The sequence below is a fragment of the Rutilus rutilus genome, assembly GCF_951802725.1.
Source record: "Rutilus rutilus genome assembly, chromosome: 17".
NCBI classification, from domain to species: domain Eukaryota; kingdom Metazoa; phylum Chordata; class Actinopteri; order Cypriniformes; family Leuciscidae; genus Rutilus; species Rutilus rutilus.
In genome coordinates, this window is record NC_140230.1 from 20,393,633 (window position 1) to 20,410,808 (window position 17,176).

Sequence of the window (17,176 nt, forward strand, 5' to 3'; positions counted from 1 at the left end):
GCCCCATTCCAAAACCTTACTGACAAGTTTATTATAGGTATCTATATGGAGAAGTTCTCATGAACACAAAATTGTGGCCTTGAGGAACTGAATCTACCACCTGTGTTGCACTGCTATGACATTTATTGAAGCAAAGGAAGGAAAAACAGTTGCTCAGGAGGATTCTGGACATTAAACATGATGATGGTGCTGCTGCAAAGAAACGTCTGACATTATGGAAGATACATCAGTATAGCAAATTGGTGAGTTTTGTTTTCTTCTTGGACTGCAAGAAGCATTTCATCATTAAGACTGAAGTTTTATGTGATGCTTCCTCTTGATAGACATAGATTTTTAAAACCTATTTAAAATGTATGCATACACTACTATTAAAAAGTGATCAGGAAGTTTTTTTTAAGAAATGACTTTTATTCAGCAAGCATGCATTAAATTGATCAAAATTGAAGACATTTAATGTTAGAAAAGATTTCTATTTCAAATAAACGCTGCTTTCTGAAGGATCATGTGACACTGAAGATTAATGAGTAACGTATAATGTACGTATAATCCAACACAGGAATAACTTACATTTTAAAATATATATTAAAATACAAAACAGTTACTTAAATTTAATAATACTTCACAATAGTATTTTTTTTAATCAAATAAATACAGCCTTAAGGAGCATGAGACTTTTTTGACAAAAACAAAAATCTTACCGAACCCAAACTTTTGAATGGTTGTGTATTTGGTCATAAATGCTCCACAAAAACTCAAAAAAACGATTTCCTTATTACACTTTAAAAAGAACTCACATTGTCCGCCATTTCCTTTTTCAGTTTAATAATTGGCGCTTTCAGCAAACAGAGGAATTATTCCCTGCTCAAGGGGAACAGTCACATCAACTGCGGTCAGTATATCAATTGATGGTCTCTTCTAAACCAATTATCAAGCCCTAAAAATAACAAAGGGCTTTATAACCCAAGTGCTAAGTCATTAATTACTCAATTAATCACTCTAATAAATGACAGAATTTTTGGGTGAACCAACCCTTTCAGAAAACATTTAAAAAATAACATGCGGTTTGCATAGTTTAAGAGGGCTTTTTGGCATTTTCTTGATCATATGTTTTCATTGTATGGGGGGAAAAAAAGCAGTGAATATACTACTTAACATCTCATGTTGTATTCCACAGAAGAAAGAAAAATTCATATGGCCATAGAACAACATGAGGGTGAGTACATGACAATTTCATTTTTGGGTGACCTGCCAGATAGTCCCTGGTATCATCACCTGTAATATTTCAATCCATCAAACCAGGGAGCATCATATACACAGATGAATTCAACACTGAACACTCTGGCTCATCCCTTACCTGATGACTAACCTCTATCATAACCAAAAACAACTAAGATTCTAGTCTAGCCTGTCCCCATACCAACATGTTTTCTTTGATTCATGGGATGAAATGAAGTACATCTCTCCTATCCGATGTGGCCGATGTGCAGTACATATATTTAACAAACCAAAGGATGAGAGTGGAGTGAAAGAGCAAGTAAAAAGGAAGAGGCTGCAAGGCTCTTATTGTGTAAGACTGGGGTAAGCAGAGTCCCGCCACCAGCCCGACAGGCCACACTGAACCGGTTTCCATGACAACAGAATTCTAATGACTACACCCCTGGTTTTTGCTTTGATGGAGAACGATGCTAGGATCTTCACGTTTCCACACTTTCTCACACCTTTTCCCTTTCACAATAAATGTCAGACTCTTGTCAGGGCCATTTGCATCTCACAGTGCTCCTGAAAAACATCAGCAAGTTCAATGCGATTTAGCTAGACAGAAGATCTCTTAAATCATTATATTTTGGTCCTGTCCTCCCCCCATCCCCCATCCCTCCATCCAACTTGCTCACGCTCTCCCTCTGTGATCTACCCATGTGACCATAGCCAGCTGTTCATTGGCTGGCACCACGAAGGCATCAGCCCAATCGGTGTAGATCACTCATATAAACAAGCAAAGCAGCATTCTAAGGATTCAGAACTGAGTCTTTCTTTCAGTGAGGAGTCAAAGGGAAATACTACTTTGGGTTCTACTATTTTGTTTGTTTGCCCCCATTTCTCGTACCCGCACGCATACAGGATCTATTCTTGCTGTAGGACCATCTGCTGTTGCCTGCATCACTTCTCTCGCCCCAATGCCACTGTGACCAGATAACAGTGTTTATGGTTCATTCCTTTAATACACACTGTTTACATGTAAGTACAGCAAGCCTTTAAATGACCATACTTAACCTTAATTGACTTTACTCACAGAGTAACCTGAGTCAGTACATTATGAATCATAATAGTGGAATAACTGAATGACTGGGTGATGCTTTGTTATTGTTTTGTTACTGTCCACATTGCATGATCAGATGGAATACATTAGAGCAGAGTCGGCTGGCAGATCCATTTCAAATATTTATTTTGAAATATTACAAAAAACATTAATTCATTGCAATGATTTACAGGGGAAGGTCAGAGCTTTACTATGCAAAACCATACAATTATATCAGCTTTTAAATTTTCCATTTTTGTTTTGGAATATAAACAGAATGCAACTTGTTATTATTCATGTTTTAGGACTCGCTATTTTTGATCAAGGGAAGCTTGATCAAGCTCATCACTTCAACATCCTTTTGCTTTGTTTGTCACTGTGGGGAGGGGGTGGGACGTGTTATTGCTTATGGCTTGATATTAGAGGCTTCATTCTCATTTTATTTATACTGGTGATTGATAGTGCTGCTATACACTTTTTTTTTTTTTTTACTATCTGGAAGAATCAACAATTTGTCTGGACAGGCTATGTAATGAAACGTACTGGAAGCATGGTGAAAAAGTAATCAGAATATATAACATTTTAATATATGGCTACAATTAATAATTGCATATATTTGCCTTCCTCTATCAATAGAAACATGAATTCCTGATCCATTCCTGATTTGACTAGAACTCAAAGGAATACAATTATATATTTTGTATTTATTAAAATAATAATAATAATAATAATAATAAATTACACATGCAATTGGACAATTACTTCATTTACTCAATTGTTTTATTCCCAGCAAAGTCTTTTTTTTATTCTTAAAAATAACAGCTATAAAAAGCAGTTTATAAAAACTTTAAATCTCTTATACACACTTTTTAGTCTATTTGGTCTTGTTTTTATTATCCCCTATAAGGATATTTCCCTCCTGTAACCAAAATCCAAGCACACGTTCGGTTTACATTACAAGAATAAACTGTTATTTAGGGAATTAAAGTTTTCATTGAGTCACTAAAATGCATTTTCCCAGAATCATCAACATGCTTAAGTACACACTTAAAAAAAGTCTTATACACCATTTAAAAAAAAAAAAAAATCTTTTTAAAATGAAAATGTCATTGCACTTTTACTGATTACTTATAATCTCATAAACTGAGTAGAAATGGTGACAATTTAAACAGATGCTGCCTGTCAAATAATGGAAATATTTTGTACAATGCAAAAAGACAAAACACATGGCAACCGAAACGAACCATAACTGATGTGTCCTCTCTCCAGACATTGGCTGGCCAACTCACTTTAGTGCACTGTGTCAGCATGTTTCTCCCCAGGCTCTGACTGTCACAGCACTGTTAGAGATTAGACTGACAGGGCCTTAATCCCATTGAGCTCCTCAGTTCCCCCTGCCAGACCCCAGCACTGTGCCAGGCATGTACCCAACGGCCACACAAAGGGATGCAAGGTCTGAGATAAAGAAAAACTCCATTAAGCCACACAGATAAAGACTCAGACTAAAACTGCAGTATAGCCATCAGCAAATCACTGTTAAGACACAAAACGCTCTTCAACTTCAACAACAATGACAGCTGGTGAAGCCTCCAGGCCATCAAGCAAAAGGAAATCACGTCATGAAGCAAAAGATGCGTTGCATTTATTTGAACGACTGTCTCTATTTCTGTAGGTGGAGAAAAAACAGAAATGGTACGCCACCCAAAGTGTCACATTGCGATTTAACACGGTGGGCAGTGGCAGGCCACACAGACCCTTGCTGAAATCAGAGATGCTGAGCCAGGAAGACCCCAAATCACGCCCAATGCTGTAAGTGCATCTTCTTATAGTGGGCCTATATAAATGAAGCAATTCACTGCTAATTCTGAAGAGAAATCTTATTTAATTCATTATTAATTTGCGGGGGAATTCACAATTACATTTTATTTTTCCAAATCATGCAGCCCTATATCTGAGTGACAACTTTCTTAACAAGCCCTGCTTAACGATGGTACGACGAGCCACAGGTTTGTCGCTGCTTCGAGGTAACATGTCTGTGTGTGTTTAGAGAACTACGAGAGAAACTCCAGCCAGAGGTGACCGAGCTGATCAAAAGACAGAGGTTGAACCACCTGTGTGAGGGGACCTGCTTTAGGAAGATCAGTGCTCGTCGCAGACAAGGTCAGTTACTCATCCAAAAACCAGATTACAGTTACATCTGATTCAATTCATGGATTCAGTTCCAAATACAGAAATGCCATTTGATGGATTTGATTGCAGTTTTATAGATGCAATGTATGCCACTAACAAATAAGAAAAAAAAACATCATATTGTACACCAGATTGATTGACAATAATATTGGATATACATAAGTTGAAGGGAGACACTGTATTCAAGCTTTTTTTAATAATCTACTCAAATATAGGGCATCGCAGGCTTAGGATCCCTCGACCACCTTACCCTAACGCTTGGTCTGTTTGATGTTGCATTATAGTAAACAAAGATATATTAAATGTATAATCTCATTCTGTATTTGGGGCACAAAACAGCCTATATTCAAATACTCCATTGTATAATTATTTTTTTTTTTTATTCTAGGCTATACCATTATTATTGTGCCCTCTTTATTTAAAATCATGTTTATTTCTAAATCTATTGATAGAGAGAAGAAAACAGCCAAACAATGACTTGCACGGTATAACATGCATATTTTTATATACATACATTTCCCCTAGACAAGTTCTGGTATTGCCGTCTATCACCAAACCACAAAGTGTTACACTATGGAGACATAGAGGAGTTCTCCCAAGTACAAATATCACACGACTCTCTCCAGGAGAAAGGTGAGAAACACTTTTTGATTATAAATGAAAACTGCGGTCTTTTGAAATATCATGGCTTATATTTATCACATTGATTGTTAATACCATATTGATCCACAAGCTTGAAGCAGACTAGAGATAAATGTTTTTAATGAATATGGTTGAATAGAATTTCTACAAAATTTTTAAATTGGTCAACTCTCCATAACATTCCATCTTCTCTACATTCAGTGACAGTAGCAGATATCAAAGCTGTAGTAACAGGTAAAGACTGCCCGCACATGAGGGAAAAAGGAGCACTTAAGAATAAGGTAAGAAGTATTAATTATTGTAATAAGAAACCTGACAAGTTGGTACTCACCAGACAGGATTAGGTGTTGTGGATCCAAAGTCAGAGCAGACAAGACAGGCTGATTTTACATGCAGAATCTTGCAGAGGCAAAATATATCAAGTCTTTAACTCAAAATAATAACTAGTAAAAACAACCCCAAAGAAAGACAACAGTGGAACACAAACAGGCATGTCAACTGCTGAATACAATTAGCAATTAATCTAGTAATGTCAATTAAGTCCAAATGACGCCATCTAGTGGTTAGATGACCCTTTTCACACACTGTGATGACGCGTTTTAACGGTCATCAGCATCGTAAATCCTGCAAAGTTTTTTATATTTTCATTTTTTATGTATGTACATTTATACACTATACTTTTTATTATATTATATTACAAATATTATATTTTTATTATATAAGAACAAAAAAAAAAGTTGTGAGGAGGGTGTTTCTATTACAGCGGCTGTCTGTGGGAGTGACGGTAAAATTGACATATTTCTGTCTTCTGACTGCCATTATCAATCTCTCTCTATATTTTTTTTCTTCTTTTTGAAAGTTGTGAAAAGGCTTGTGTGGCATTTTTCTTGCTATTTGAGCTAATGGGAACACAAAAAATATACTTATTAGTCTCTCATTCACCGCTAAGTTTACCCAACTATGACGACTTCAGCTTCTGAGAAACCCGGAAATGTGAATAGGCTCAATAATAATAATAATAATAATAATAAAATAACTCGACTTACTCCCCCCTTAGGGTAGCGCCATATTTGACTTAGTCAGGAATGAAAACGAGGATGTGTGAGGGATAGACGTTCAATGAATAGCATTGTTTAACAACATACCAATTGTGTGTGTGAGAGCGTATATAGGTCTCTCAAACCTAATTTTATGAACTGAATCTCTTTAGTTTTAAATGACCTTGTTGGAAATTCAGCACTCCAGCTGGGTGACTTTGGAAGGAGGGTTTAATGACGACAGAAGCCATCTGTTTTGCAAAGGCACCTGTAGTAAAGTGCAAGTAGGAATTGTGGGACAGCAAGTGAGGTCAGGTTGGAGGTTGGAGCGCTGCAGGGTTGGAGATTATGACTCTTCCTCTGCTTTTCAGGAGCTGCTGGAGCTGGCTTTTTCCATTCTCCATAACTCTGATGAGTACCTGAACTTCATTGCTCCAGACAAGCATGAGGTGAGTATCAACATATACAAAGCCAGGACAGTAATAAAATGTATACTTGTCTCATGGAAAGATAAAGAACCTTTGTTCTTTATAAGATAACAATATCACCTCCTGTCGTGGACATCAAAGCCATTAAAAGTAGGCCTAAGTTGTATTATCACTTGAGCTGCTTGAATAAATGCATCATCCTTAACAATACTCTATTTATAAATTCCTTTCTTTCTTTTTTTATTCAAATACTAGTTCTGTATTTGGACTGATGGCTTGAATGCTCTTTTGGGAAAAGAGATGACAAGTGAGCTCACAAAATCAGATATGGACACTCTGGTTACTATGGAGCTGAAACTTCGCCTCTTGGACCTTGAAAACATTCAGATTCCTGACGTCCCTCCTCCTGTTCCCAAAGAGCCCAGCACTTACGACTTTGTTTACGACTTTACCCAGCAGCACACTTGAGACTGGAATAAAGTCCTTGCTCAAGCTGAAAATCAGCGGAGTACTCACCTTTTTGCTATTTGTTTCCACGTTCCTCTTATATGGACAGAATCATGTTCAGATCATACATTTTCCTCTAGATTGTATCTATGATGTGATGCTCTAGTTTTCTTTTTCCTTTAAATGCCTCTCATGACTTCTGCAAAGAGAAAAACTCACAGTAACATTTCTTCTCAGTCATCAGTTTTAATGAACTCAGCTTGGGGTATCATTCACAACTTTTTGTGTAAGTATATGTCTACTGTACATAAAACACTGAGAATTGATTTGTTTCACAATCATAAACAATCAGAAGCTACATTAAGTCATAACCACATACAAATCACTCACAGGACAGTTAAATTATTGTTGGGCTGAAGAATGATTCCAGAGTAATCAAGTCAACTGTTACTAAATGACACTGAACATTAAAGTTAAAAGATTATTTCCAATGTCAAAATATATACTGGTCCCCATTTGGCTTCTACATTTAAGATATACTGTATACACACACACACACACATGCATTAAGCTAGAATTATTATAGCAGCAGGTGTTTTGAAAATGGATTAATTTAGCATTTAAGATAAAAAGGCCTTTGATTAAGTTGGACACATTTTCTCTTCCAAAACATGTGACATCCACACTGCCTTCCTGTTCATCAATATACAGTTTGAATTACAATAAATTTTGAGTTGTTTAATCATTACCACTTTAGTTTCATTCATACCGGCAAAGTTTGGATGGACAATTTGGACTTTTGAAGTGCCATCCCAAACACGCCATTATATCCACCCTGAGAGATCATTGCGCCGTTCGCTCAGATAATCATAATTGATTAGTTTTCATTGACATAATAAACTCTCTTAAAAATAAAGGTTCCAAAAGGGATTTAAGCAATGTCAAAGAACCATAATCTTTCCATAAACAGTTCTTAAAATAACTTTAGATCATTAATGTGAAGAACATTTTTTAAAATCTAAAGAACCTTTTATGGAATGTAAAGGTTCAGTTAATGTTAAAGGTTATTCATGGTACCATAGATGCAATAAAGAACCTTTATTTTTTAGAGCATACTACTAAAATATTTCTTGTTAGAGAGTCAAAAAGCCTCAACATAAGCCAACTCAAAACTATAAACTAAGTTCCACTCCACACAAATGGAGTATAATGATTATATGATAAGAAAAACCTAGTTTAGACAATTTCTAAAAAAATATTCAGATGCACTATCCAAATCAAATCTTTATTCATTGTTTGCTGCAAGTGAATATATTCACTATTTAAGGTCACAGATCAGAGCTTTTTGATAAACCGTTCCAATGAGCAGCTTTCCTCTATACGGGGTTGCCACTGAAGAAGCAATGATCACACTGCCGTCATCTGCAAACACCTGAGTCACCTGGGGCTTTTCAGAGAGGATGTTCTTGATCCTGATAACCTACAGGAGAACATATATTTTTAAGACAGGAAATAGTACGAAGAGAAAGGGGAAAGGGATGGGAAGATCATTCAAGATAAACATGACAGCTCAACATATTTGAACATAGGCTCAACCCATGGCTCAAGCATTTACACACCTCAGAACCAGGTGGATCATTCGGATCATGAAATACACATTTGAGACCATTTGGGTGGCAGCCCAGCCACAGATCTCCAGATTCACGGTCCACCTCAATGTTGTCACAGAGTGAGTTCACATCAACTTCCTAGGTAAGAAAAATATACATGCAGTAAAATTAACAATTGAAGTCAAGAATGGTTTTTTAAATTAAGTTTTATTTGAAGCTAACACAACTAATAAAGTCAGAATTCTATGCATAAATCTATAAAAATAAATATTCAATTTGGAATAAAAGAAGGTGTGAACATTTTATGTAGTTCGGCGTTTACCTTCACATGAGATAATACAGTGGTTTTCTTTATTTCCAGGACAACAATTGTGTGCTTCAGAATATTTGACACATACAAATGCCTGAAATTACATGTTATTTGTATTAATAACATATAAAGAGGGGATAATTCCACAAGAAATGCTTTTTTCTGCAACTTGCCTTTTGTTGGGTGAGATATTAATGCCGTTGGCAGATAGGAAACCACCCGCCACAACCTGCACGGTCTCAGGGCTGTAGTAGACGACGTCACACCAGGGCAAAGAGAGTAACGGCTCCACAAACTTGAGAATCTCATTAGTGAAGTAATGATCATTGGTGGCATAAAAACTTTCGGCCCCCACAGCTACTATGTCATTCACACTAACAAATGCACATACATAAACTGGAATTTATACTTTGATTAGGTTTGGGGTTATAGAAATACTGTGTTTTGAAGAAGCATATACTTGTGCAGAAGTTCATGCTTGATGGTCTTGATGTGTTGAAGAGCATTTTCCTTCTCAACAAATCTGAAAATCTCCACTTGGCTTTTGCCTTGAGGATGATTAACAACAAACACATATAATGCACCATCTGTAGTGAGAGAAGAGGAATTCATGCAATATTAAACTTCTATCAAACTCATCCATTTACAGTAGTTTTAAAGGGTTAGTTCACCCAAAAATAAAACTTATCCCATAATTTACTCAGCCTCAAGCCATTCTAGGTGTATATGACTTTCTTCTTTCAGCCAAACACAATCAGAGTTATATAAAAAAATATCCTGGCTCTTCCAAGCTTTATAATGGGAGTGAATGGTGCCTTAGATTTTGATGCCCAAAAAAAAGCACATCCATACATCATAAAAGTAATCCATATGGCTGCAGGGGGTTAATAAAGGCCCTCTAAAGCAAAGCAATGTGTCTTTGTAAGAAAAATATTCATATTTATAACTTCATACGTCAGGTCAGAGGTCACTCTTCCGTCGGAACTAGACTCTCCGTGAACGTGCAGACGGATGTTACCGGAAGCTAGCGATTACAGTTTCTAAAGTTATAATTCTGGATATTTTCTTACAAAAACACATCGCTTCGCTTCAAAAGGCTTATATTTAACCCCTGGAGTCGTAATGATTACTTTTATGATGGATGGATGCACTTTTTTGGGGCTTCAAAATCTCTGAAGTGAAGTTTTTATTCACTCCCATTATAAAGCTTGGAAGAGCCAGGACATTTTTTAATATAACTCCGATTTAACTTTTTAACATTTCTACTACCTCACCTGTGTGTTGGTATTATAAATTAAACAATATCAATGTAAGCATAGACAGAATTCAACATGGAATGCAACTTTTCTTGTTTATGTATATATTCATTTAATGAAAATGCCAAACCTTTGTCATCGGTGTACACGCTGATTCCATGTGGATTAAAAGAGTCTTTGTCAAACTGACCCTTGATGCTCAGTGCTTCAAGTTTCAGTTCAGAATCCAACAGATTCAGGGTATAGATCTTTCCAGGATCGTCTGAATAGGATGGTAAGCCTGGATACTTCAAGCCCTATATGCAATTCATTTGAACATATTTAAAAATTTTGTTGCATTTAAATTGTCAAATAAACTCAGTTTAGCAGCTGAGTATATCAATAGACATATGTGCTTTTAGTGAAAACGACTGTTGCTAACATTAAATTAAATGGATGGGAATAATTTATATCTGAATAAATAATCAAAATACTCAGTAATAATTTTGAGGTTATGAGTATGACATACAGTGCTCAGAAAAGCCAATCCATCTTCAAGTATGGTGATATCTTCAGCCCCAAAATCTGATATAACATAAAAATAACACCAAAGATTACAACATCCACATTTGCAGTGTCAGAAACGTTTGCTTCTTCAAATATACACAAAAAAAATTACATTGTACCAATAAGACATTATTTCTCATGAACCTCAAGGTTTATAATTTATATAAGTAACATGGCATTAGGTCCAGACTGGTTAATTGAATCCAGCTAAAGACACGTGACCAGAAAAGAAGGCCATCAACCCAAAGGTGTTTGCTTACCTATGCCATCAATTAGGTGACAGTTAGGAAGGTAGTTCTGAGTTAATTCTCTGTAGGAAAGTGTTAAATGCCTGTGGTGAAAATAAAACGACACGTGTAAAAGATATTGTTATGATTACTGTCATGTGCAATAATTATGTAAAACTACAAATGAATAGGCCTATGTCAATAAGTAGCAACAAAGATCAGAACAACATGTAGTCAAAGAAACCGTTTATTGCAATAGTCAATTAGTTTGCTTTAATATGATCGGACACATCAACCAACCTTAATGAACTGAGCCTTTCACCGATCAAAACTGCAAGAGCAATAACAGCGAGGGAGAGAACTGCTAACTTGCCCATGTCTGAAACTCACGCGCTGCCCCTTCCGAGCTCTGGTTGAACCATAGACAGTATGGGTTGAACCCATAGGTTGAACCATAGACTGTGGGTTGAACCTCTATGGGTTGAACAAACATTATTAACCCTTGCCAAACACTAATCACAGTTGCTAAATATCCCCACCTACTGTTCGAACCACACACTACAATATTGTCATCCCAGTTGTTTGTTTCTTCTTTGGTCCGTGGTTTGGGCTTTTCCAGCCACCTCCATACAGCTATTGATGCGTAATGTGCCCTTTTTTAGGTGTGCTTGTAAAAAGAGATTTTATTTTATTTTATTTAAAAAAAAAAATTATTGGTTTAATATTAAATGTATTTAATATAGGCATAATGTACAGTAGGATACTTGTCAAAAGTTTGGAAACAATAAAATGTTTAAATGTTTTTGATAGCAGTCTCATATGCTCACCAGGCTTGTGCACAATTCAGAATTGAATTGAGAATGACTCCTTAATTCCAATTCAATTCTTGAATTTGAATTGAATTTGAATTGATGTCAAAAACAGGATCTAGAATTACAATTCGAATTTGAATTAAAGGAAGCAGAATTGCAATTCAACAAAAATTCAAAGAAATTCAAATACATATTTTAAGTGAAGTGTTTAACAATGAAGCTTTACAGTATATGTCAGATATGATTGCATTATAAATTATATTAGTTTGTACAGATTACTTTAAAAGGATATGTTTTCCCCTAGCAATGAATGTTAAAAGCACTAGTCACAGAACAAATAATTAAGTTTGATTTATTGTAATTGTAATTTTGTGGAACATGATGGAACATGACTCCATTTCCCAGAATGCTTTACTTTAACCAAATATTTAAAATGATTGCTAAATAATTTGAGGTGGACATTTGTTTGAAAGCACAATTTGATGGGCAACACTGGACTTTTTAAGTTTCAGAAGTCCCTTACAACTTCACTCTGCACCTGTTGAGAGAATCTTTAGTGTTGCAGGAAAGATATTCAGACCAGAACGGTGCAGACTCAATGAAAAAACATTTGAGGAGCTATTGAGAATGAGATGCAACAGTGTTGCTCAGTAATTTTTTTGCATTTGGAATAAATGATAACTGCATTTACAACAACTTTGTGTTTGTGTGATTACTTTGAAATGAAATGAAAATTACATTGGAACAAAACTAATTAAACAACATTGAGGGGGTAATTTATTTCAAGAATTTGATCAATATCTATTTTAGAACAAAATGTATGCAGGGTTGAGGAGTAAATAGTTACGTGAAATGAAATTTCTGTTATTAAATTACAAAATTAATGTAATTGTATTTAGTTGTATTACTGACGTAAAATGTTTAATTCAATTAGTTACTAATCAACTTAAAACGAAATTGCTTTGCATTGATAAAGTTGTCCAAATAAAGTAATCCAAACCACATCTATAATGGGTAACTAATAACAGTAAGCAATAACATTTCCAAAGTAACCTTCCTATAATGCATGCGAGACTCAACACATTCTTTCTGTTGTGTGACTGTGTGGAATTGCTTTGAATTGCCATGAATTTAATTCCACTTCCTGTCATTCCAATTCAAATTCAATTCAATGTCCTGTGGGGCGGAGTAAATTCAATTCAAATTCCAATTCATGAATTGAATGGAGGCCAATTCTGAAATTCTGAATTTTGCACAAGCCTGATGCTCACTAAGGCTACATTATTTAATCAAAAATACAGTAAAAACTGTAATATTGTGAAATATCATTACAATTTAAAATCATTTTAATACATTTGAAAAATAATTTTGAAAAACGTATTTCTGTGATGGCAAAGCTGAATTTTCAGCATCATTACTCCAGTCTTCATTGTCACTTGATTTGTGATTTGGTGCTCAAGAAACATTTATCATATTATTATCAATGTTGAAAACCAGGTTTTTCCTGTGAAGGGGGTGGATTGGAATCCACTGCTGCTTCAATGTAGGCCTATGTAATGAGTGATTATAGTTAAGGTATTAATCAATATTTTTCCTTCTAAATAATACATGAGTTGAATGACTTCTCTTGTGAGATTTTACTTTGTTATAGAAGTTACCAGTATGATTACTGAAATGTTCTTTTCATGTATTCTCTAATGTCTGTATTTGATATCTGAATACAGTAACAGTGCTTGTTTATCTTGATGTTTTGAGAGGACTCTCTTATAGTTAGAGCCTAGCCAAATTCAACCTTGGAAAAGCTGTGTGTCGGTGTGTGTGTTAGTCTTCTTGGTTACAGGTTAAGGAACCACTGGCATTATTGGAGATTGACTGAGTCGTTGTTCTGGACAGGCTGGCGCCCAGCAACCCAAATCTGTGACCTGGAAGGTAACAACGTGCCTAACTTCAGTGTCCGAGTGTCAGCTGCCTAATCGATGGAGATATGCTTCAGTCTATCTGTATATGTGTAGAAAATTACTGTTTATCTATTTATTAGCCAATCAGAAACTGCAACCTGAAGCAAGGACGTAGCTTAGACCTTGATGTAGGGTATAATTGCTGTGATCTTTGTAACTGTGAGCGGGGCGGCCTACGAACTCCTGTGTGAGTCTTGAAACTGACTTCTGCTGATCTTCAGTAAAACTTTTCTTCAATTTATTGTAATTCTGACTCTTCTTTCAAACATCTGGTCCTTGGGTCCTAAACTGTTACCCCCTAACACCTGCTTAACATTTTTGTGGAAACAATGATACCATTCAAACATTTGTGGTAAAAGTAAAAGAGATAAATTAATAGCCTATCATGATCAAGGATGCTTAAAATTGATCAGTGACAGTGAAGATTTTTATAATGTTACAAAAGATTTATATTTATCAAATGCTTTAATAAATGTAATAAATAAATGCAAATAAATTCTGTTCATTGAACTTTATTTATCAGAATCCTGAAAAAGGTATCAGCATTTTCACAAAAAATGTTAAGCAGCACAAATGTTTTCAACAAACATTGCTAATAATAATAAGAAATGTTTCTTGAGAATCAGATCTGCATATTATAATGATTTCTGAAGGATCATGTGACACTGAAGACTGGAGTAATGATGCTGAATATACATATCTATATTATTTGGGTCTAAATGTAAATTGAACAAGGTCTCTGTGTAATATCAAACAGAACTATATTGCTAATGATCTCAGATGTGTCCTTGATAATGATTTTAGTGGTGCAAGTATGGCTATGAAAACTTTAGGTTAATACTAGGAAAAAATGTCTTGCCATATATACTTTTCTGAATAAACAAAATTTCGAAGTACTTGCATCATGTTTAGTGCAATGTCATTTTATTGGATGTCTGATTTGTCTCATGTATAGTTACAAAAATGTCCAAATAAATTGATACGGAAGGTTTTAGGTTTTATTTGTTTTACATAATGTTGATGTATCCCATTTTAGACATCTCGATTGGTTATATAAAGGCAGAGTAAAACTAAAAATGGTAGGCATACACAATAATCAATAAAAGAGCTCCTACATATTTTAATATGTCTCTAGGGTAAGTGAGAAACATTATTATAATATAGGTAAAGTCTTGTGGATATTACAGATATTACCTAATTACATTAGGATCTCAATGAAAACAAGTTTTTAACTTTATTGTGTTATCAATTGACAAATGGGTATTTCACTATGGTTTTTTTTTTTTTTTTTTTTTTTGTCTAATAAATCAAATCAAATCAAATTAAAGCTTTGCCATCACAAATTTATAGCCTTGGTGAGTATAAGAGACTTCTTTCAAAAACATATAAAAAAATAACGGTTTCAATCTTTTGACAGGTACAATATATGTAAAATATTTTTTATGAACTAATAGGCCTAATCAAACAAAAAATATTACATTTATTAATACATTGCATTAATAAATCACACAGTAAATTAAATATATTAAACAAATATTGAAAATCTAATAAGTTGCACTGTTGCAGTTTTGTCCTTGTTTCATCTATGTTTTATGTAATATGTTTTGTTTTGTTTTTCTATAATGATCAATGACATTTTTGCTAATATTCGCTTATTTTGCTTGTGAATATATCTGGCAACACAATGGCAACACGCGTTTCTGTAAAACTCACCCTCTCTAGTGCTCTTTATTTTAAAATGTACTTACTTTATTCTAAAAATCTACTTTACTTAATTACCACAGTTGACTCAGGTGCGTTTTCTTCATTAACATGTACTTTGTGCTCCCTTTCTTCTTTAGGACAGCTGATATATGAGCCCAGGGAGGCTTGCATAATAATAATAATAATAATAGATCACGTGATATAGGCCTATTACTCAAAATTATGCAGTTCGGTCGTGTTTATTGACACAAAGATCCAGTCAGGGCCAGTGAATTATGTTCTTCATAAAAGGACATTGGCGAAGCAATAATGTGCACTTCATCTATGATTTCAATTGTAGTAGCATGTATAGGTCAGTAGTCGGCACTATTAGACCTGCCCAATTCGCTTAAAATAGCTTACATAGGCCTAAACGTAGAACCTAATAACTATCCCTCAACAGGTTTACAGCAATATTCATGGAATGTCAGGTTATGACAGAACCTCTAAAGCAGATTCTGTCTGTTCGAAAAGAGATACAAAATCATTTGGAAAGCAGTTTTTTCCATGTGTGGATCCTGAGGAAACTGCACAGTCAGTCTGACCAGTTAACAGTGCACAAGCAGTGCTTTATTTATCCTAGAAATGCATATTTGCGTGCTTATATGGAGCATGTAAAATTATTAATGAATAATTAATAAATTAGTCATTTTCATTCTGTTCTAAATAAGTAGCCTAAGTGATGTCATTCTTTGCTGTCTATACAAAGTAGTCTTTGAATTCAAGCATGAAAATGTTGCAAAACTTCATCCTAGTTGATAAAATAGACATTGGCCAGTAAGTTTGGCTGGTTTAGAAATCCTAGTAAAGGAATATAGAATGATGAATTTCTTTGAACCAATACACCACATTCTTTTATTGATATCAGTGGTGTACTAGAAGCCTCTTTGCCTGATGGTGCCATTTAGCAACATGATGGAACTGCTTTAAAAATGCAGTAATACTTATTTTCATACAGAAAGACAAATAAATGCCCATTATTTTTCAATTTCAATAGGTTAAAATGGATGTGTAAGTAAAAGTGTATAGTTAGGTTCTATAATTGGTCACCATTTTTTAATCCTCATAAATTTCTGACAGTTCACTAGTCCTGCGGTGTAACAAATAAATTTTAAAAAGTGCAAATATTTTATGTATTCATTTAGTTAATAAGAAATCTGATCTAACGACATGCATAATAATTCTAAAAAACTATTTTCATTTTTTTATTACTTTTAGATTAAATATAGCATGTCAAAATTAATATGAGGTTATAAAAACATTTTAGATGAAGTGTAGCAAATCACACTTTCATGTCAACTACACACAAATTACATTGGACAGTAACTGAGATGTCTGTTGCAGAGACAATAATAACATGATTCTTTATTGTTCGGTACTTTTTAATAAAAAAATTTAATAAAAAAAAACAATTGTCATAATAATTTGGTTGTTTTGCCTTAGCCTGAAAACCCTCAAATGGCTGACTGACTCTTTACTGCAGCAAAAGAGAGGATAAGATCTTGCCATTTGTGAATCCTATAGCATGCAAAGCAGCAAACTTAAATGTTTTGTTCTGTGGTGTCAGCCAAGTGCCTTTGTATTCCTGTCATCAAAATGCAATATCTAGAGATCTAGGTTGCGCCTTATTCCTCTTGGTTTGTTATCTGGTGTGGTCAAACTTACAGGTAAAAT

The 17,176-nt window shown here is 34.7% G+C and overlaps 3 protein-coding genes across 9 annotated transcripts in view; 1 reads left to right on the forward strand and 2 right to left on the reverse strand.

Annotated features, from left to right (window-relative positions):
- The window catches only part of fxyd6l (FXYD domain containing ion transport regulator 6 like), a 30,618-nt gene extending 24,983 nt beyond the window's left edge, over positions 1–5,635 (reverse strand). Inside the window, exon 1 of one of the 5 annotated variants that reach the window (XM_084384912.1) lies at positions 5,460–5,635. The gene's annotated coding sequence lies outside the window, so the exon portion shown is untranslated. The remainder of the gene's footprint in view (positions 1–5,459) is intronic. The other 4 variants (XM_084384907.1, XM_084384910.1, XM_084384916.1 and 1 more) reach the window with 4 other exon arrangements.
- Positions 120–7,365, forward strand: LOC311275706 (engulfment and cell motility protein 1). Of its 3 annotated transcripts, none has more exons than XM_084384901.1 (9): positions 120–242; positions 819–889; positions 1,175–1,213; positions 3,969–4,105; positions 4,344–4,456; positions 5,012–5,119; positions 5,330–5,409; positions 6,537–6,614; positions 6,849–7,365. In XM_084384901.1, exons 3-9 carry the CDS (start codon positions 1,208–1,210, stop codon positions 7,059–7,061), a joined length of 735 nt encoding a protein of 244 aa, XP_084241027.1. In that variant the 5' UTR covers positions 120–242; positions 819–889; positions 1,175–1,207; the 3' UTR covers positions 7,062–7,365. The 3 variants fall into 3 exon arrangements, with proteins under 3 accessions (XP_084241027.1, XP_084241026.1, XP_084241028.1); XM_084384900.1 differs by having other exon boundaries at positions 1,175–2,235; positions 6,849–7,286; XM_084384902.1 differs by lacking the exon at positions 819–889 and having other exon boundaries at positions 152–242; positions 6,849–7,286.
- Positions 7,273–11,445, reverse strand: pon2 (paraoxonase 2). Its single transcript, XM_084384899.1, has 9 exons — positions 11,290–11,445; positions 11,023–11,093; positions 10,725–10,780; positions 10,347–10,512; positions 9,421–9,547; positions 9,134–9,334; positions 8,973–9,054; positions 8,660–8,788; positions 7,273–8,520 (listed from the first exon to the last, which is right to left on the reverse strand). Exons 1-9 carry the CDS (start codon positions 11,364–11,366, stop codon positions 8,359–8,361), a joined length of 1,071 nt encoding a protein of 356 aa, XP_084241025.1. The 5' UTR covers positions 11,367–11,445; the 3' UTR covers positions 7,273–8,358.
- Between the last annotated feature and the right edge of the window lie 5,731 nt (positions 11,446–17,176).